The sequence below is a fragment of the Camelus ferus genome, chromosome 12 (assembly GCF_009834535.1).
Source record: "Camelus ferus isolate YT-003-E chromosome 12, BCGSAC_Cfer_1.0, whole genome shotgun sequence".
In the NCBI taxonomy this organism is placed as follows: domain Eukaryota; kingdom Metazoa; phylum Chordata; class Mammalia; order Artiodactyla; family Camelidae; genus Camelus; species Camelus ferus.
The window spans coordinates 30,844,768-30,867,009 of record NC_045707.1 but is presented as its reverse complement, the minus strand read 5'-3'; the positions used below and the strand labels follow the sequence as shown (position 1 = coordinate 30,867,009).

Genomic DNA, 22,242 nt, shown 5'->3' with positions numbered 1-22,242 from the left:
ACTCCCTTTCTGCTCACAAGTTTCTGAAAGGTATTTTCTGAAAGTCAAATGGTGGTGTTCTTGGGTCATTTTTCGCCATCAGAATTATGACAGCTTATTCTAAATTCACATGAAATTGCCTAAATCTTAATTCATATAACCAGTGTGGGTTTTATTCTCGAAAAGTTTTTTTTTTTAAATATTTTTGGTGTTTTTGCTAATTTTATAAAATCACCATTATATTTAGGAGCACCAAACTGATCTAGTCTGAAACAATCCATAATTCTGTAACACACTTCCCTGCAAATGGCAACTAAGTATTTAAATGACATTTCAATAAAAAACCTGGGAAATATTCCAACCTTCTGTCTTCTCGATTGCTTTCCTCAAGTTTCTGTAGCCTTCAAAATCACGAGGCACAGTATTGGAAGGCCAAGCCAATGAAGGACAAACCAGACAGTAAAAAGCGAAAGTGATAAGAAGGTAAAAATGATACATGAGCTTGAAGACTTTAAAATAAATTTTAAAAGATAATCATCAAAGGACAATACACAGTAAAAAGGCAATACATTTTGTATGAATAAAAAGTAAGTAGAAAAAACAAGCAGCATTATATCTAAGAAGACTATATAGACTATCAGTTGAAATTATTCAGCAGTAAAATGTATAGTCTCAATTTATAAAGTTGATAAATAGTAAGACTATTTGGATACAATTGCTTTTCTTAACCTGAAATGGATCAATTTTCTCAGCTTCCAAAAAAAAAAAAAAAAGCCCACTTTCAATGATATCCTCTTCCATTTAAACTTTTAGAGAAGACTTTTTTTATGGCATCATTAAAAGAGCTTCAAAAAGTAATGCCTTTATACCATAACATGAAAATACCATTAATACTACATACTAGTATACTAGTTTTAAAACTTGTTTTCTATTTTAATACACTACATGTGAACATCACTAAATCTAAAAAAAAAATTATATTTCAAAATTATACATGAAATGGTGTTATGGTCAAATGAATATGGTTGTTATGATATCAGTAGAAAACTGTAATTTTATTAACTGAAAATTAATATCACTGTACTAATTACTCGACTACCAGAAAGACATATCTAAGGCAAAGGTGGCAGTAAAATGGGAAATGTAGTACTTTCCATTAGTAAGATTATTTTTCAAGCAGAAAAGTATGAGAAAGACTATAAACATGTACCTAAAGGCTTTGAAATGATGTTCAATGCACAGAACTGGGAATCTTTACTCAATGGAATGTACTGAGCACCAGTATCTGTCATGTAGACAAAAAGACAGATGTGCTAGGCTCTAATTAAGCATAAAGCAATCTTGATATAGTACATTTCTGCCTGGAATTCCAAAAATAATTTTCAGAATCATCAATATTTTAAAATGAAGAGACTGAGTCTTAGCTATGAATGACTTCATCAAGCCAGTTCTCATTCTCCTTTTATAATGTTAGCCTGTGACTGCTTTTCACGATCAACTTATAGACTACTGTTGCAACAAGAGACCAGCAATCTTTCAGAGAAAAAAATTCTGCCGAGTGACCTTCACCAGGAATCAAAATGTCCAGTATAATGGTTAGAAAGGGGAGAGAAATGCCAAAGAAATGCCTAAGAAATCCCCTGTGTTTCTAGAGTTTCAACCTGACACCACTAAATACACATAATAGAATGCAGTCGGACAAGCAAAGTTTTTTTTTTAATATAATGAAAGTCATTTAAAGCTAGATATCCAAAAATATGGGGATGAATGTGTGAATGGTAAATTTTCTTTATCCACATACACACAAAAAATGCAAAAGCTTTTATGCCTAGGCTTATACTGATGATAACGAGCTACAGTGGCTCAAAGGATATGGTTCCTTGGCAAAACCCCCACATTTTCTATTTTCAACATGCAGAATCTTTGTCTGCCTTCACAGGAGAGCTATGTTACAATGAGTGGATAATGTGTGCTAATAAGGAGATACACTTTATATGCCTTCCCAGTTGCCTCTAAAAACGAGTACAATCAGCAATTCCAAAAGACAGTGGAGGGGCAGAGATATAAACTAATAATCTGATACTTCTCCATGATTTAAAGAGTTCAGTTTTTATTTCATTTAGTTCCATTATAATGCCTCTTCCATAGTTAAAAGAGCGGGGGAGGAGACAAATCTTGTTAACCACTGCAACACTGTTGTAACCAGAAAAAAAAAAGATAATGTAGTCTATTCAGTTATTCTCCCTTATTTTCATATTATCCATAATTTCGGATTATTTTACAGCTCAACAGAAAACAAGCACAGAAAGGCAGAATAGTCAACATTTAAACCCCACATACCAGCTACTGATGGTAGTTTTGATGAAGACTTTGATGCTGACGAGGGTGAAACTTTCATGTGAAACAAGACTTAAGGTATTCTCCTTGAACACAAATGTAGCTTCTGACATAAAAATGATCCATTGGCCACTCTTTCTACCAACACTTACAAACGGGGTAAAAAAATAATCTTCCCTATACTACTTAACTTCTTTTTTCTTCATAAAGTTGCTGCCCAAACGGTCAGTAGTTGGACGGAGGCTCCCTCTTTCAAAATTACAAATACCCCTAGAGGAAGCCTATTCGTTATAAGTCATTTCCACTGGTATGAGTCCCTTTAGTCACACGGCTTTGCTCCCAACTTTGAAACTAAGGAGATGAGAGAAGAAAGCAGATGATTTTTGAAACTGGGAGTACTTCAGGCTGGGGAAGAATTACATGAGAACTGACCTCTAAGGAAGAAAGGGACCAAGGCAGCATGTGGACGGACACCGGTGATCAGCAGATGGGAGTAAGAGAGCATGGCTAGGGGAGAAATTCAAACTTCCCCCTAAAGGCTGGTCTACATTCATGAAAGAGAAAGTTCTCTCCTCTATTTCCCTTTTCCTATTCCCGTTTGAATTTCTCTTACCACACTATCAAACGAGTAAAAATCATTTTATGTGAGTGAGTTGGGAAACCTGGACATTATGTATTTGTAACACTTTCCGGAGAAAAATTAGTTTCAAGCTCCAAACAATTTTTAATTGAACTTACTGTATATGTTAAGAGAGGACCACATTTTGCAGTGTTGTCTTTGATAAATAAAATAAATATGAGGCATATAATACAACTCAACCAGAATCAGTACATCCAAACAGGAGCTACTGCTGTCAAAGAGTTCCCGTGGAAGACTATCTTCAGTAATGCTGCTGTCATTCTAAACACTTTTGGAACTCTTTATTATTTGTTTGTTTCAATCTGTAGCAAATCCTTTGGCTAAGTGAGAGCTTACCAACATTAAACAAAATAGGAATTTACATTACATACAGCTAATAGTTATTGGTGATAAACGAAATGAATTATCAAGCTGAGAAAAACAGTATGAGTTTTCATTTTTTAATCTATAGGGCTTGAATAGAATGTGGTAAGAAAAATTCTATTAAGTTCTACAAATTTATGTATATAGTAATATAAATTCATAAATTGATTCTAAAGGCTTTTCTAGTTATACAGTTTATGGTACATAAGAACATTTTTCTAGGTTCGCACTATAATATATAGATCGCAGTTCACCAAGACGTATTATAGCATGTGTGTGAAAATGCTTTTATTAAGCATTTTTAAGCACCATATAGGAATTATTAATTTTCAGGAAGTATCCATTTGTTTCTCTCATTCTAAGCTATCTTTCACTTGCTTCACAGATAATTAAGGTTAACATCTCTAAATTTACCTTTCTGGCTTGGGATTTCCTTCTCACAAATTTTTTTTTATCCCACATCACACTTGGTTAGGAAATAACTTTTTCACATTTAAATCCAGTTGTTTGATGCGGTCTTATTAGTATTAACACCTGCTATCGTTTTTATCATAATAATTATTACATCTACCACAATCACTGAAACAGTCAGTTTTTCACTCTTAAATAGTTGCTGTTTTATCTAAATTTTTTAACTTTAAATGGTTAGGAGTTCTATCATAAAGCAACAGAAACAAATCTTAATAATAAAATGTTTCTTCTTTAGTACTATTTAAGAGTCAAAATGCGTACAACTCGGCATTGCCACGAAAATAACCTGCATCAGAGGAATTAATTTAGGGTAACTATGATCACTATTAAAATGTCAAAACAGCCTAGGTTTCCACTAGGATCCCTATCTATTTTTCATTATTCATACCCAAAAGGTGATCATGATAACATCTCTAAATTTACCTCAGAAGGAAAGAGCAGAATCAGCTCATGACCTTGAGAAATATACCCTTGCTTATCCTTACTTGTTAGTCATGAACGCAAACCACCTACATCTTTAAAAACAAGTCAGTACCATTTCACATTTTGACCAACTATACAACTGAATTTTACAAATAAATGATAAGTCATGTGCAAAGTCTCATTTTCATTCCCACAGTATATTGGGTCACACTGGTTTTGGTAATTCTGTGAATACTGTTACATTTTTAATTGCCCTGCGTAAGAGCTAATCATTGCATATTTTTTAATGCTGCCGTCAGTCACCCATGAGAAATACCTATTAAAATATTAGCATCTTGAGAATGCAATTTCAATTGCAATGCCTCCCAACCATAGATATGCAGCTCGTTGTTTTAATTACTTTAATTACCCCTTTTTAACTCAGGGACACACAGCAGAATTGATTTGAAGAATTTGTCTCCAATAATTTTGGTCAACTGACTATTCAAGGAAGAAATGTCTGGTTGTCTAAATAAATTTCTAAATAAACTGAGCAAAGCAGCAGGTAGACTAAATGTCAATAATAATTACACAAAGTATATACCCTGTAACAAACTATGTGACAAATAAGATGTCTTTTCCCCCTTTGGAATATCTAGCCAAAAATGTTTAAAATTAATTTGCCTGGTATGTTCAAAATATATTCTAAGTAAGTAATTTGACTGCACACAGAATCAATAGGTGAACATGTAAACAATTTATGAGGTTTTAACCACTCACACATTACAATTTTAATTTTCCTCCTCTTCTTTGCATCCAGCTGATTTCAGAGGGAGATTATTACCAGGATGCAAGGAAAAGGAAGCCTAGAACAGTGGTGAAAAGCTGAGTAACTCCTTGTAGGAAGAGTCAGAAAGCCTGAAATAACATAAATAACTTTTACACAATCAAATTAGAAGCCCTGCAGAAAATACTTAAGAGACCAAATGACATTAAATGACAGCCTGATGGATTAGTTTAGCCTTTAGTTAAACTAATCTAGACAGGAAGCCAAATATATCATAAGACTATTTAATCATATTAGAAAATGGAGAAAAAAAAAAAATACTGAGCAACGGCAGAACAAGCTTTGCAGAAAAGATGAATGGAATGCAAAAGCAGCTATTTGAAGAAATAATTTCTAATAGTAATTTTACCTTGTCATAGTCTAAATAAAATTTACTACCATATTATTATAATTAAATTTATCCTTTACATATAGAGATAAATCTTTAAAAGTATATAAATATAACTATCATCTAATTTAAATATTTCACTCATTAATAAACTTATGAGACTATTTATATGCATTGTAATCACAAAATAAAGTATCTTGAAAAGTAAGAAAAACAGGGATTCATATAGCAGTGATTTTATAACACTACCTTTTTTTCTTCTTCTTTTCTTTCCTTTTCAGCTTCTCTAAATCTTTCTTAGCTAGATCTATAATTTCAATGGTCTCTTTGTCTGAGGATACTATAGGAGAGAAAGCTGATGATCCACTGAAATACGGTGATCTTGCTGTGGCTCTTGTCAAATTTTTTCGAAGGTTCTCATTCACTGCTTCACTTTCTAATAATTTGGCCCTAGTGAATAAAAATAGATTTAAGTTGGAAACATTTTATCATTGTGGTTAAAAAGTACATAACATAAATTTTACCACCGTAACCATCTCTAAGTATATAGTTCTACAGCAAAAATTACATCCATGCTGTTGTACAGTCACTGCCACCACTCACCTCCAGAACCATTTCATCTTCTCTGTACCCATTAAACACTAACGCCTCATTCCCCTCTCCTCCCAGCCCCTAGCAACCACGATTATACCTTCTGTCTCTACAATCTTGGCAACTCTAGGAATAAATAGGGAGCATTTTTAAGTGAGTTGTTTGGCATGCTAAAAAGTTTTTCAAAATCTATTTCAACATTATTACAAGGTACAGCTTTTATTTTAACAAATATGTTCACAAACATTAATGCTTAAGATATTTTTCAGATTTCCTGATTAAATAATTATAAATTTGAAATCCCACTCTTAGTGCTCAAAAGCGCTGATGGTAATTAGATTGCTTGCATTTTGGCCAATAGGCCCTAATTATCCTTGCTTTGTAAACCCATCACTTAAACTTAAAATGTACAAGCAGCATTGTTCCCTTCCTTTCTGTTCCTCATTCATCATGCTATAATAGCATTTCCAAATCTTTGCAAGGAATAGTTAGTCAAACTTGCCCCTAACTGGCTGAGAGATATCTGGCTCCTGAATGTGGCGTGGGAAAGGATGAAGTCTCCAAGGAAACCTCAGTTTGATCATTGAAAGCATTCTTTTGTTTGCTCAAGCGGTCCTAATAATGATAGGAGAATAATGTATGTACTGTCAGTATTATGCAAAAACACAGAATGATGAGATCCTAAAAGAGCCTGGATTCTTGAGACTAAAAGGGATTCAGAGAGTCCTCTAGGCCAGTTCCTTAATTCCACTTGATCTAAACCTTAAGAACACAACTATCTCCTTCAACATAATAGATTTCCAAGGTCAGTTTGACACAATGGTGATTAAGACAGGGCTATAAGGAGAAAATACTACCTGCTATCTCCTCTGCCTCAAACTATCTTACTAAGTACTTTTGCCATATGTTCAAATGTTTCAGAAGATGCCAGATTATTTGCAACCACCAAGATCTAGAAGTCAGATCCATGGTCAGCTCTGTATTTTTTCACTGTCCACCAAAATAGTTCATGCACTGTTGAAATCAGCTAGAAACAGAGTATATACAAATCAGTGAATATATGTTACAAGTGTCCTATATATTCTTCAATGAAATTGTTTTCTTTTATATCTGGCATCACAACAGTTACAGTGTTTTAAAATAGTTAAAATAGCTGTGTAAAACTTCTAGGTTAAACGATTGCAAAAATTTTTTAATATAAGGCTGTGATTTTTTATAAGAAGGCAACCTAAGAATAAAAGAAGCTTAACTATAAGACCTCAGAGTCAAAATTTACACTTTTCTCTATCCCAATACCTAGCACAAAGCCAGAGTACACACTAATGCATGTTAAGAATGAATGAAAATATAAATTTGCTATCAATAATAAACTGTCTTTTTGAAACTGGATCATTTATACAATAATCAGATAGCTTATGTCTTTGATTACCTGATTTTAAAAGTTTGCATTTGAGAGGGGCATATTCAATGCTTTTTCATTCCTGGTGCTGATAAAGGCTGAAACCTTCAAGGAAACCTCCCACTCCACTAACCCACACTACATTTGCAGAACCTGCTTTTTGTATGGGTTGTGGAAATAACATTTCTCTCTTTGCCTCTTCTTTTCTTCCCACTCACCCACCCACACACTTGTTGCTCTCTGCATTTCATTTAATAGGAGATCAGGCAGTGAGGCACAAGGTGAAGTACACAGACTTCCTTGGGAACGAGTAAACTGAGGCTTACATCTTAGCTCTGTCACTCACTGGATCTTGGGCCATCTCTAAAAGCCTCCCCTCTTTCCTCCATAAAATGAAGATAAAAATATATACTTCTGTAGGATAGCAATGAGGATGCTATAATGAATTTAAACTAATAATGTTTTTAACAAGTAATAACTATTCTCACTAAAAAGTTGGAAACAATATAATTATCTAACAGTAGGGGATTCATTAAATAAATCAATAACAACCACAAGACAGTACTCATGGAGTCATGAAAAAATCATGTTAGAAAAATATTTAATATTAAAAATGCTCCTAATATCTTGTCATATTTCAAAGAATAGATAGCAAACCAATATGTAGACACTGATATAAATTTTTCTGAAGTGTTCACTGAAAAAGATATTGAAGACATAAACCAAAATGTTAACATCAGTCCTTGGAATGGTGGGAATATGGACGATTTTAATTTTTTTAATACTTTTTTATACTTTCAGACATTTCTACAAAAATATTAAACCCCCAAAACTAAGATTTATTATTATTATTATTATTATTATTATTATTATTATTATTATTATTATTATTATTATTATTAATTATTATTATTATTTCACAACAAATAATGACATGTGAATTTATTAAAAGGTAACCAGTATTATTTTAAAACTAAACTGATAAGACTTAAAATATAAAAATTACCAAGTGGCAATACATTGATGTAATTTGCATTAAGTGGCTGGAAATGAATGCCTTCCTGAGAGAAAGAACTGATTAAGTTCTGGATTGGAGAAGAATTTCGTAGATAAAAACAGAACGTGAGAACTTGGATTTAAATAATAATAATAATATATTAGAACTTAACGGTATTTTTCAATTTAAGAATCTTTGGAGATTAGGCCAAAATGGCAGAGTAGACAGACCTTGAGCTCACCTCCTTTCATGAGCACATCACAGTCACAACTGCTGAACAACCAATGATAAAATAGACTAAAAACTACCAAAAAAGATATTCTACATCTTATAAAGAAGGAACCACAACGAGATGGGTAGGAGGGGCTCACTTGTGATATAATCAAACCCCATACCCCCAGGTGGGTGACCCACAAACTTGAGAATAATTATATTGCAGTGCTTCTCCCACAGGAGTGAGTTCTGAGCCCCACATCAGGCTCCCCATCCCAGGGGTCTGGCATCAGGAAGAGGAGCCCCCAGATCATTTAGCTTTGATGGCCAGTGGGGCTTAATTACAGGTGCTCCACAGGACTGCAGAAAAGAGAGACTTCACTTTTAAACGGTGCACACAAAATCTCACATGCACCGGGCCCAAGGGCAAAAGCATTAACTTCACAGGAGCCTGGGCCAAACCTACCTTCTGGTCTTTGAGGGCCTCCTGGGGATTTGGTAGGTGGCTGGGATTCACCCTGGGGACATAAAAACTGGTGGTGGCCACACTGGGGAGTATTCATCTACATGAACTCTCCTGGAGGCTGACATCTTGCTGGGATCATTAGCACCCAGACCTGACCCCACACAACTGTAGGTTCCAGTGTTGGAAAACCTCAGGCCAAACACAAACTGGTCAGGAACACTGCCCCACCCATCAGCAGACAGGCTGCCTAAATACTTTCTGAACCCAAAGCTGCCTCTAGACAGGTCCCTAGGTGTGGCCTTGCTCACCACAGGGCCAGGACCCTGCTCCACCCACCAGCCCCTCCTACTAGGAAGTCGACACAAGCTTCTAGACCAGCCTCACCCACCAGGGGGCAGACACAAGAAGCAAGAAAACAATGATTCCACAGCCTATAGAACCAAGTCTGCAAACACAAGGCAGACCATCCCCTGGAACCAGCTGGCCCCTGGCCCTTGGGTGACAAGAAGGGAGCATACTGCTGGGACACATAGGACATTCCCTACCGAAGGCCACTTTTTCAAGGTCGAAAAACATAACTAACCTACCACATACATAAAAATACAAATAGAAATTTATTTTAAAAAGAGAGAGAGAGAGAGACAGATGGTAGTGGAATATATTCAAAGAAAGGAACATGATAAAACCCCAGGAGAACAACTAAGTGAAGTGGGGAGAGGCAATTTACCCAAGTCCAGGGTAATGAATGTAAAAATGATCCAAGAACTTGGGAGAAGAATGGATGCACAGAGCAAGAAGTTAGAATTTTTTAACAAAGAGTTAGAAAATATAAAGAATAGCCAGAGTTGAAGAATACAATAACTGAAATGAAAAATACACTAGAAGGAATCCATAGTAGACTAAATGAGGCAGAAAAATGGATCAGTGAGCTGGAAGACACAATAATGGAAACCATTGCCACAGAACAGAATTAAAAAAGAGTAAAAAGAAACAGGGAAAGTTCAAGAGACCTCTGGGACAACATCAGGCATATGAACATTCACTTTATAGGTGTCCCAGAAGAAAAAGAGAGAAAGGATCTGAGAAAATACTTGAAGAGATAATAGCTAAAAACTCTCTAACCTGGGAAGGCAAATAGTCACCCAAGTCCAGGAAGCACAGGGAATTCCATTTAGGATTGATCCAAAGAGGACACATAGTAATCAAATTGACAAAACTTAAACACAAAATGTTAAAAGCAACAAGAGAAAAGAAACAAATAACATTCAAGAGAATTCCCATAAGGCTATCAGCTGATTTTTCAGCAGAAGCTCTGCAAGCCAGAAGGTGAGTGGCACAATGTATTTAAAGTGATGAAACGGAAAAAGTTACAACCAAGAATACTCTATCCAGCAAGGCTCTCATTCAGATTTGCCAGAGAAATCAAAAGCTTCACAGATAAACAAAAGCTAAAAGAATTCAGCACCATCAAACCAGTATTTACAACGAACGCTAAAGGAACTTCTCTAAGAAGAAAAGAAAAGACCACAAGCATAAACAAGAAAACTACAAAATGGAGAAGCTCACCAGTAAAGGCAAACATACAGTATAAAGGTAGGAAATTATACACACACAAACTAGTAGGGAGGTTAAAAGACAAAAGCAGTAAAATCATCTGTATCCACAATAAGAAGTAAAAGGATACAGAAAACAATTAGATGTAAAATATGATACCAAAACCAGTCATCATGAGGGGAGGAGTATAAATACTGGGCATTTAAAATGCTTTTGAAATGAAAAGATCAGCAACTTAAAACAATCATGTATATATACAGACTGCTATACCAAAACCTCATGGTAACCACAAACCAAAATTCTAAGATACATATACACACAAAACAGAAAAAGAATACAAATCTAACACTAAAGATAGTCATCAAATCACAAGAGAAGAGAACAAAGGAAGAAAGGGGGAAAAAAAAGATCTACAAAAACAAATACAAAACAATTAACAAAACGGCAATAACAACATACATGTTGATAATTACCTTAAATGTAAACAGGTTAAATCCTCCAATCAGGACACATAAACTGGCTGAATGGATACAAAAGCAAGACTGGGATGTATGTTGTCTACAAGAGACCCACCTCAGCTCTAGTGACACATACAGACAGAAAGTAAGGGGATGGAAAAAGGTATTCCATGCAAATGGAAATCAAAAAAGCTGGAGTGGCAATACTTATATCAGACAAAATAGATTTTAAAATGAAGACTATGACAAGAGACAAAGAAGGCACTACATAATGATCAAGGGATCAATCGAAAAAGAAAATATAACAAATGTAAATATATATGCACCCAATCAATATTAAAATGACCATACTACCCAAGGCAATCTACAGATTCAATATAGTCCCTATCAAATTACCAATGGCATTTTTCGTAGAACTAGAACAAAAATTTTTATACTTATGTGGAAACACAGAACACAAATAACCAAAATAATCTTGAGAAAGAGGAAAGAAGCAGGCAGAATCACATTCCCTTATTTCAGACTATGCTACAAAGCAACAGTAATCCAAACAGAACAGTAATGGCACAAAAACAGACATATATACCAATGGAACAGGATAAACGGTCCAGAAATAAACCCACACACTTACTGGTCAGTTAATCTACGACAAAGGAGGCAAGAAAATACAGTGGAGAAAAGACAGTCTCTTCAATAAGTGGTGCTGGGAAAACTGGACAGGTACATGTTAAAGAATGAAATTAGAACATTCTCTAACACCATATACAAAAATAAAGTCAAAATGGATAACAGACCAGATACTCTAAAACTCCTGGAGGAAAACATAGGGGTAACCATAAAATAACATATTATTTGACATAAATCATTGCAATATTTTTTTGGATCCATCTCCTAAAGAAATGAAAATAAAAACAAAAATAAACAAATGGGACCTACTTAAACTTAAAAGCTTTTGCACAGCAAAGGAAACCATAAACAAAATGAAAAGACAGCCCACAGACTGGAAGAAAACGTTTGTGAACACTGCAACCAACAAGGGATTAATTTCCAAAATACACAAACAGCTCATACAGCTCAATATTAAAAAAAAAATAAAATAAAAAAATGGGCAGAAGATCTAAATAGACATTTCTCCAAAGAAGACATACATATGGCCAACAGGCACATGGAACAGATGCTCAACATTGCTAACTACTAGAGAAATACACATCAATATTACAATGAGGTATCATCTTACACCATTCAGACTGGCCATCATCAAAAAATCTACAAATAATAAATTTTCAAGAGAGTGTGAAGAAAAGGGAACCCTCCCACATTATTGGTGAAATGTAAGCTGATGCAGCCACTATAGAAAACAACGTGGAGACTCCTTTAAAAACTAAAAATGGAGTTACCATATGATATAGGGATCCCCCTCCTGAGCATATGCCTGGAGAAAACTAATTGGAAAAGATACATGCATCCCAGTGTTCACAGCAGCACTATTCATAATAGTCAAGACATGGAAGTGACCTAAATGTCCAATGATGGATGGATGGAGGGGATGTGGTATGTGTGTGTGAGTATACACATACAGACACACACACACAATGGAATATTACTCAACCATAAAAAAGAATGAAATACTACCATTTGTAGCAGCATAGATGCACCTAGAGATTATCATACTAAGTGAAGTAAGTCAGACAGAGAAAGACAAATATCATATGGTATTACTTATGTGGATCTAAAAAAAAAATGACACAAATGAACTTATTTATAAAAACAGAAATAAGATTCACAGACATGGAAAACAAACTCATGGTTACCAAAGAGGAAAGGTAGGAGAGGGATACATTAGGAATTTGGGATTAATATATACATACTACTATATATAAAATAGATAACCAACAAGATCCTATGTCTAGTACAGGGAACTATACTTGATGTCTTGTGACAACCTATAATGGAAAAAATCTGAAAATATATATATATAAAATATATATATATCAAATATAACTCAATCAACTTAGCTGTACACCTGAAACTAGCAACATAAGTCAACTATACTTCAATTAAAGAGAGAGAGAAAGCAGCTCAGCCATCAGGACAAACCATGGAATCTGAAAATATCACAGAAATGATTAGTGCCTTTGACGATCTTTTTGACCCTATATTCTCCCAGTCAGAGCTCAGTGGTCCCCTTCCCATATTCCCACACTAGGCGTGTGACCAATTTCTGTCATCCTGTTTACCACAAATGACTATTTATGTCAGGTGACCCACCTTGACGGTGAACTCCTTGTTTATGTCACACTTGTTCAGTCCACGGCATGACACGTGGCATATAGTGAGTACCTGCAGTACGTGTGTGAAAAGTGGGTGATGAGTGAGCTTCTGTGTGTACCAAAGAGGCAGGCAAACTGGTAGGGATGCCATAACTCACACACAAAGAATCACTGGAGAACTCTTAGGGAACAGGTGCAATGGAAGATTTTAAAAAATTAGAGATGACTTATTGATGTGGGCCATTCCCAAATGGTGGGTGAAGAGGCACAGGGAGGTAACTTCATCAACACCAACTATGCCTAACCTTATGTCAGGTTAGGTAAGCCTCCAATGAAGGGTATAAGAACAAGAGTAGGAGGATAACACGGAAAGATAATGTGGGAAGAGAGGCAAGGAAAGTAGTTTGCAATGTGACATTATGTTCCCATATGTTCCACAACAGGCAAGTACTATTCCCTGAACGTTAAGGGGTGAAATATCACTGTGAACAGTTACTACAAAATTAGCCCAACAAATAGCAATAACACTTCACTGCAAAACCCATACTATGCGCATTATATAGTACAGAACATGAACTGTACCTGAGATCTTCAATTTCTTTAATATAACTGTGAATCATATTACTAATCTCCTCATTCCCTTCACCTGCAAGATAAAAGATGAAATCAAGAATTTCCTTTAAAATGAAAATTCAACAAAACAGAGAGAAAAGAATCAAGTTACAGAAACCAAACAAGAATACTTGAAAAATACAATTTAAACAGAAAATTTCCTGACCTTAATTACATGAGCAGAAAATAAGATAACATGATAAAGCAAAGGGCACATTTTGCTTCTGTAAGAATGCATTATTCACAAATTAAGTAACTTAAAATCACAGACTGTAAATACAGATATTGACTTTTTCATTTCAAATATTTCACATAACTAACAAACATGAAATATGTTTCCTGCCCTCCGCAAGTGAACCCCTCCCTCCTGCCCTACACACATACCTGCTCTGGCAAGGACTTGGTTAGCCTGATCGCTAACGAGCTGTGTGATTCTGGCCCTCAGTGCGTCAACTGTCTCCTGCATGGCTTTAATTCTTACACGCAGGTTGTTATTTTCAGTCTGCAGCATAGCGTTCTCATGGAACATGTCGTTGATGCTTTCCACACCCTCTTCATTGATTATTCTTTTACCCTAGAAAAGAAAAATATTTCCCTGTTCGTTAAGAAGCTTTAAACACCCAAGAGTTTTTGTTAAAGGATACTACAGGACTACACAATTCTACAGCCAAGAGCCCTTTTGTTTTAACAGCCTCGAGGCAAAAGAGATCCTTTTCCCTCTACGACAACTGTCCATGGAGCATTTGTCACTAAAGACATTGACTGCATAGGAAGCCTTTTGAAACAAGAGGTTTGGTCAGGCTGTAGACTGAACATAGGCTACCCACAAGGAAAACTGGAAAATTATACCTCCAAAAGGAAAGATGCCACCATTACTAGAGACATACATGAGCAAGCCATTACAAAAAGCTATCACTGTGTACACAACGTGTATCACAAAATGCAAAGTCAAAACCATGAGCTTACTGTTTTGTACTCCATGAGCTCCATCTGAAGCCGTGTGATCTCACCACGGAGTGCACTGATCTGCTGACTAGCTCTGTCCTGATTGACCATCACCTTGTTCTTGATATTTCTAGCTCGATTGGCATATTTCAGGGTATTCAAAGTTTCCATAAAATCTCTGTCTGAAGGGCTGACACATGCTATCATGATTGTTTGGCTGAAAGTTACAAATGATAATTAGGTTTACAGATAAAAGCAAATAAAACACTGAAATAATCATTTTAAAATTCCTGCCCTTTGAATAGTATCTACTCTTCAAGATACCAAAAGATTGATATTACTAACTTAAAATAAAAGTAAACTTAAAAGCCCCAATGCTTTAAGACTATCCGTAAGGAAAAAGATTTTATTTCCTTGGGTAAAACTGGGGGAAATGAATTAATATTTTTTTGACTCATAATACCTTGAGAAGGCATGTATTTCTCACCTCTTAACAAAAATTTTTGAAGTGATGCACACAGAAAAATTCTAAAATTTAATCTGCCTATATTGTGACATGTTGAAATTCAAAAACCACTGCTTTCATTATCTACTTAATATTTCAGGATTTCACATTTATCTTCTTTTCATTTAATCACTTGAATCCTGATTTTTTTAATGTCAGCAAAGAATTTTACACAAAATCCAATCCCCTGATCAAGAAAAGTATTTAGTATACCTGTATGTTTAACAATATGAAACACCATTTGTGGTTGAGTGGTCAGAGTTCCAGAGTTTCTGGCCAGATTACATAGGAAAAATGGGAAACACTACTCTACAGTCATGAAGAATTGCTTTACCAACCGAAGAACAGGATAATAAAATACTTACCATGCTTAAGCTATTTCTGTCAACGAAACAGATGCTGAACATTCTAATGCACACCTACACACTAACAAAAAAATACACAGGAACTACAATTAAGGAACTAATTTCCCCACCCTGGTAGGAAATTCACAGCTATCAATCCTAGTCTACAGCCTCCTAGCCCCTGCTTCCACTTCTGCATTCTCCCAATAATCTCAACACAGCACTCATAGTACTGACAGTAACCTTTTTCTTTTTTCTTTTTTAATTTTTTTTCATATCGTCAAGCTTTATTTTTAATCATTTTAGATGATACGTAGTAATGTCTCGCTGTGGTTTTTTTTTAACTTTTTAATTTTTATGCAATTTTTAAAGGTTACTTTCTATTTACACTTATTACAAAATATTGGCTATATTTCCCATGTTGTACAATACATCCTTGAGCCTCTCTTACATCAGATAGTTTGTACCCCCCACTCCCCGACCTCTATATTGCCCCTTCTCCCTCTCCCCACCGGGAACCACTAGTTTGTCTCTATACCTGTAAGTCGGCTTCACCAGTTTGTTTGTATTTTTCAGATTCCACATTAAGTGCTGTCATACAGTATTTGTCTTTCTCTGTCTGACTTACTTCACTTAGCATAACGCCCTTCATGGTAACCCTGTTAAAAGGGGGTCCATTCCACCTATCTCCCTCCCTTTACAAACTCTTGCTCAACCTTACTTACTCTTACTTTTATTTTTTAACATTCCAGATCTTATTTATTTACTTAAAATCCATGATATCATCCTAAAAACAATAATGTGAGTAACTTGATATTTACCCTGAAGTACTCACTAAATACAAGTCTTAAGCTAAGGAACTATTAACATGTATAACAAAAAGGACCGATAATCCACTTATTTGATTTTGCACCCTCGATACACTTTAATCAAAAGGGAAAATGTGTTAGGTAATAAGGGGGTATACAGAAGTATACAAGAGTATACAGGAGGCAGACCCTTCGAGAAAGCATGGACTTCCTTGGGTATAACCCCTTGGAAACTAGTTATTGTGCCGCCAGACTAGCTGATGTTAAAGTTTATTCTTCTAGGGGACAGCAGTCAACAGCAAGTACTTTTCTTGGGAGAATTTGATCTGTATTACAGAGTTATTTCAGCTTCCCCTGGCAGCCTGTTCCATCTCACAACTAGCTCACTACTCTAGCCTCCCTCTGGGGACTGTGACAGGTAATCCTCCAAAGACAAAAACAACATACATTTACTACACTTGAGATGTATGACTTACCCTTACAAGATTATTCGAGATTCAACTCGGAGATCATCTAGTCTGAGAATCCAGTCCTCAGTGTGGCTGTACTCTTTCTCTCGACCTTCTCACACTCTCTGCCTATCTCTTTTTTGTAGATTATGAGTAAATTATGATTGTGACTACATTGAAAGTTTATAGAGCCCAACTCTTAGATCCTAAACTCATCAAGTCTTTTTTACTCATCAGAATACTCTGTACAACACGGTATTTGGAATGCATTAGTCATTACATTTGTGTTATTTGGAACACATTAGGTCATTAGTAATTGTACGTCATGTTTATTTATTTGAGGTCAGAAAGTTAAGATAATTCATGCATATCTTTTGATGGAGGAGACAAGGTAATCAAGTGAGAGTGATGATTATGGATACTGATTAGAGGACAAAACTGCTCAAAGTGTGGTCCCCAGCCCAGGGCCATCCTGTATATTATTGTCACAGTAACTACAGAAATTGAAAATAAGCATTTTGAAAACTTTTACAACATTGGAGCTTGCTCATTTCATTGAATAGAAGATAGACCAGTTCAAGTGTATTCAAACTCACATAAAAAGTCACAAATGGGACAAGCTGAGTACAGTCATGTACAACATCAACCCACCACAAACGGGAAGTGGGGAAGGAGAAGGGCTTGCCCTTCACACATATTTTGAGGAGTACTGGGATCAAGTGCTTAAGAAGATTAGTGCAAGACAAGAATGAGAGGAGCTAAAATCTACTGCAGCATAGGAAAAAGGTGACATATTAAATAAAACCCAAAAGATACAAATTTCAAGAATAGTTGTTCATGAAAAAATTTTTAAAAATTAAAAAAAACCATATCATTTAAATATATTATGTTATCTTACATATTGTTATATCATATATATTAGGGAGGAAATATATCATAATATGAACAATAGTTACTTACAGGTAATAAAAATCTAAGTGATTTTAATTCATGTTTTAAATTTTTCTGTATTTTTCAGAATTTTAGGCATAAACTTTTTAAAATGTTAAACATTATGAATGTATGAAAGCCAGCTTGGTTGAAAAAAAAAAAGTCACTAAATTGTGCACATAAATATAGGCAGCTTGTTCCTAAAAATATCTTTGGCCTAATTTTTCTTAAAAGTAATTTGTACAAACATCACAAAATGAAGTACTTTATTCTCCAGGCTTATACAGAATATAATGCTTTTGAACTAGGAGTTCAACCTCACAATTTCAAGCAGGAATGGAAGATCACTGAGTATAGAATTAGAAGAGAGCAGTGACCACCCAGTGAGGAAGTGGGTGAGGAACAGAGGAGACTATTTAGCTGTAGCTTACATAAAACTCAGGAGGAATCCAAACCTAGAGTACAAATATCTTAAGACTGTTACAGGGCAAGCAAACTTTCAGAAGTATTATGCAAAAGTATTGACACTTGTAAGGGGAAGATGTTTATCATCTCTGCTTTGTTATAAAACAAAGTTATAAGTTAAGAAGTAAATACAAGAAAAGGCTACAATTTAGTAAACTTTAAAAATTTATATTTGGCTTAAAAAAAAAAAAAATTTGTCCTGTTACAATAAGACTCAGATTGATACTGAAGGTCAGAGTGAAAATATAGAACAGAAGTAAGAAATACACAATGGAAGCAATACAAAGAATATGAACATTACATAAAGAGTAGGAATATGAAAATGAGACCGCTGCCAGGAGGGTATAGCTCAAAGTGGTAGAGCACATGCTTAGCATGTATGAGGTCCTGGGTTCAATCCCCAGTACCTCCTCTGAAAAAAGTAAATAAGTACATAAACCTAATTACCTCCCCCCCCAAAAAAAACCTAAAATAAACAAATAAAATAAAAATGAGACCACTGAATTCTATAAAACAAAACTTTATTTCTAAATCCATCCAACTTCAAACCTAAATAGACTCAACATTATCAAAATTCTTTGACTAATAGTTGTTCAGAGAGAAAGTTTACAAGTTTAACTACCAGCTAATTTTAAGCATCTAAGGATCATTTTGACAGCATCAGTAAACATATTCAACCGTTGAAAACACTGTAAAATAGATTCACTTTAGTTGCTCTGTAACTTGTTGAATTGTGCTATGATTGAATTTAAATGCCAAAAATGTTTCCACTTTTAAAGCCAACGTGTTGATGTTTATAAAGAGGAATGCATTCCCCAAAGAACATGTTTAGCTGATGAAACATACCAGAATGATGCCAAGGACGGAAAAGGAGCGGTATCAGTGATTCTGGCAAAGTTAATAACCCAGCTAACACCCTGTATTTCATTCAACTGACATTAAAAGAAAAGGTTTTCCCAAGTATAAAAAAATGTTTAATTTTTAGAAGACTTCATAAAAAATTATCAGTAATGTTTAAATTACTTTGCAATTACACAGAAGAGAGTATTTATTTTTCAACAAAATTTTACTAGGCACCTTCTATGTGCCAATTGCTGAAAACTGAAACTATGATGTAGTAGAAAGAGCACATGCCAACGACTTCACTTATAAGCTAAATGACTGAATAAATTACTTGACCTCTCTAGAATTCAATTTCCTTATCTATAAACCAGGAACAATAACACCCACCTCAAGGGATGTTGTAAGAAATATGTGAAATAACAACTTCCAAAAGAACTCATACCTTGGAGGTACTCAATAATTATTATTTCCTCATCCTAATAATTTGCTTTATAGTTAAAAACAGTTCTTATAAATCACTTTACAAACTTATGTTTAAAGAATAATTGAAACACAGGAACACGGAGGATAAACACGTATGCATACCTATTACCCCCAAGAGAATCCTGCAGTAGTCTTGTCAGCTTAGAGTCTCTATAGGGAACGTGAGTGGCCCTCTTGCTCTTGTCTCCCAATGCACTTATCACATTGCCAAGTGCCAACTAAAAGAGAGAAAGAGAGAGAGAAAAATGATAAAAAATTTACCAACTGTAACACTTTTAAATAACTGAAAGCTTATAGAAAATAATGTGAAGATGTGGCAGAATTGAGAACATTTGTATTTGGTTTTACTTTGCATTTGTATTTTAAAGTATAAAGAAAACTTCAAAGCTTCCCATATTAACGACTAAAAAGCTGACAACCGCTCAAAATTTAGTGCTATAGATGCTCACAATTCACAAATCCTTAAGCCTCTATTCAGGGATTTTCTTTAGAAATAGAAATGTTATAAGATTGATGACTTCTGACCATTTCTAGAATTAACACAGCATTGGGTTGTATTCCCCCCTAAACTGCCAATTTATGTTGCAAATTCTTCTCAATTCAATGAAGAAATAACTTGTTAGTTTGTTTCATGAAACTTTCTTGTTGCCCTATAGCTGCCTTATGGGAAGACAAAATCTCCTTCAACCTCGATAAAAATATCAGTATGATATCTCTGAAGAATCTCAGTATTCCTAATGCAAGGATAGCCTTACCTAGAAATTCAATGATTCTACATGCTAAGCATCCAATATTTAAACAACAAGGTCAAATTACAGAACTCTTTAGTCACTCCTTCTGCCACCCCTACTGCTTTAGCTGCTGTCACTGAACTAGCAGGTACAGGGTAAGCATTTTCCTAAATGCCGGTCGCACTCCCCTTCAGTAATGCAAACATCTGTAACAATGTCTTTGTTCGAGCCAACGGATGATGCAGAGAGTGCATGAGCATCACATTGTGTCTCAGTCCTCCTTTTCCAAAGAGGATACAATTTTAACCACAGGCCACACTGAACTGCTCTGCCACGTAGCATGAACAGGAAAACAGTGCAGTGGCTTTTGTCTTTTCCTGACAGCACAAATGAAAATACCACCATGATTTTATCTTCTAAGAAATTCAAAACAATACACAAAGTCCAGGATCCAGATCTTTCAGTCCCTTTAACACAATATTCAACCATATGGTGGGAGCATCAAGACGGGGATTGGAGCAGGGAAGGCTGGCTCTCTCTAATCAGCCTCAGCTGGTAATTCCCCCGCAGAAGGGTTGCAATCATACAAGAGCAAATATTGGAAAATGACAGAAAAAACCCCAAAAAACAAAAAACACCATATGCTTGGAGCCCCAGCTCTAGCAAGAAAGGAAGAGAAGCAAAGCAAAATACACACGTCTTGATGCTGTCAGCATCACAGAAATTTAGGATGTCATTACATTTAAGCAGGAACAAATGACCAACTTTATAATCACATCAGTAAGAAGAAAAGATTTACTACATAAAAAGTTGGTTCAAGAGCATTTTCTTCCACGTAATAGAAGCTTTAGGCTAACTCAAACACGAGGTGTTTTTTTCCAAACAAAAACACGACTAGGTGGCAATGGTATTAAAAGTTAATTCCTAATACAATCTAGAAAATTTCTCTTTTTGAAGTGATCATTACTAAAAAAAATTTATTATAATTTCCAAAATAAAGTCTGTCATAAAATGTTAGCAAAAAAGCTACTATGAAAGTCATCCCATAAAATATTTAGTATGAAAACAGCATAGTCTTAAACGTGAAAAGAATGTTTGTCATTTCTATTATATATATTATTTTATGTACACATCATAAAATTTAATCCAACGAAATTTTTACACATGAAGAAAAATTTCGTTGTCAAAAGGAGAAAAAAAATCTGACAGCATGAGCAGATCAAAATTCAATGCATTACTCCTAGGTTTATAGCAATTTTGCTTTCTCAGCCCAGTGCATTATGTATGCCAAAAGGGAAAAGGACAATGACATAGCCCCGATATCATGTCAGCACAAAGCCTTCGTCTTAGTCTTACAAGTCCACAGTTGATGGAAATGCCTTCTTTTGCCCTCTCGCCAGTCGCTCCAGTACGCTTCAGTCTTTCTGATCCTGCCAGATCAACAAAATGGAACTTTGCAGTCAGAGTTTCGAATTCATTCATCTGGGATGATTCAGAAATCACCTTATTATCAGTTGCATTTTCCTGTAGTTGAAGAAAATAATCGAAAATATTTTATTAATGTGACACTAGATATCCTCCAATCCCACCTTGCCCTCATTTTATATATATTTTTCATATTGCTACATATAGTTCTCACATTATTTATTAAACCTAACCATAAAAGAATGATACAACACCAACAGTGAAAGTGCTAACAGTGAAAGAAAATGAAGGAATCCCATTAGACAGCATTTATGAGGGTTTAGTCCACAATACTTCTTTCATAAGAAAACTTGCACCAGTTTGACCTTTTCTTTCCTTTCTTTTAA

General features: G+C 35.1%; 1 protein-coding gene across 1 annotated transcript in view; it reads right to left on the bottom strand.

Annotated features, from left to right (window-relative positions):
* Window positions 1-22,242, bottom strand: part of KIF21A (kinesin family member 21A) — a 139,360-nt gene that overhangs the window by 46,464 nt on the left and 70,654 nt on the right. Inside the window, 7 exon segments of the mRNA XM_032493308.1 lie at window positions 342-380; window positions 5,617-5,817; window positions 13,898-13,961; window positions 14,312-14,501; window positions 14,894-15,089; window positions 19,803-19,918; window positions 21,788-21,955. Coding sequence (XP_032349199.1) covers window positions 342-380; window positions 5,617-5,817; window positions 13,898-13,961; window positions 14,312-14,501; window positions 14,894-15,089; window positions 19,803-19,918; window positions 21,788-21,955 — 974 coding nt within the window.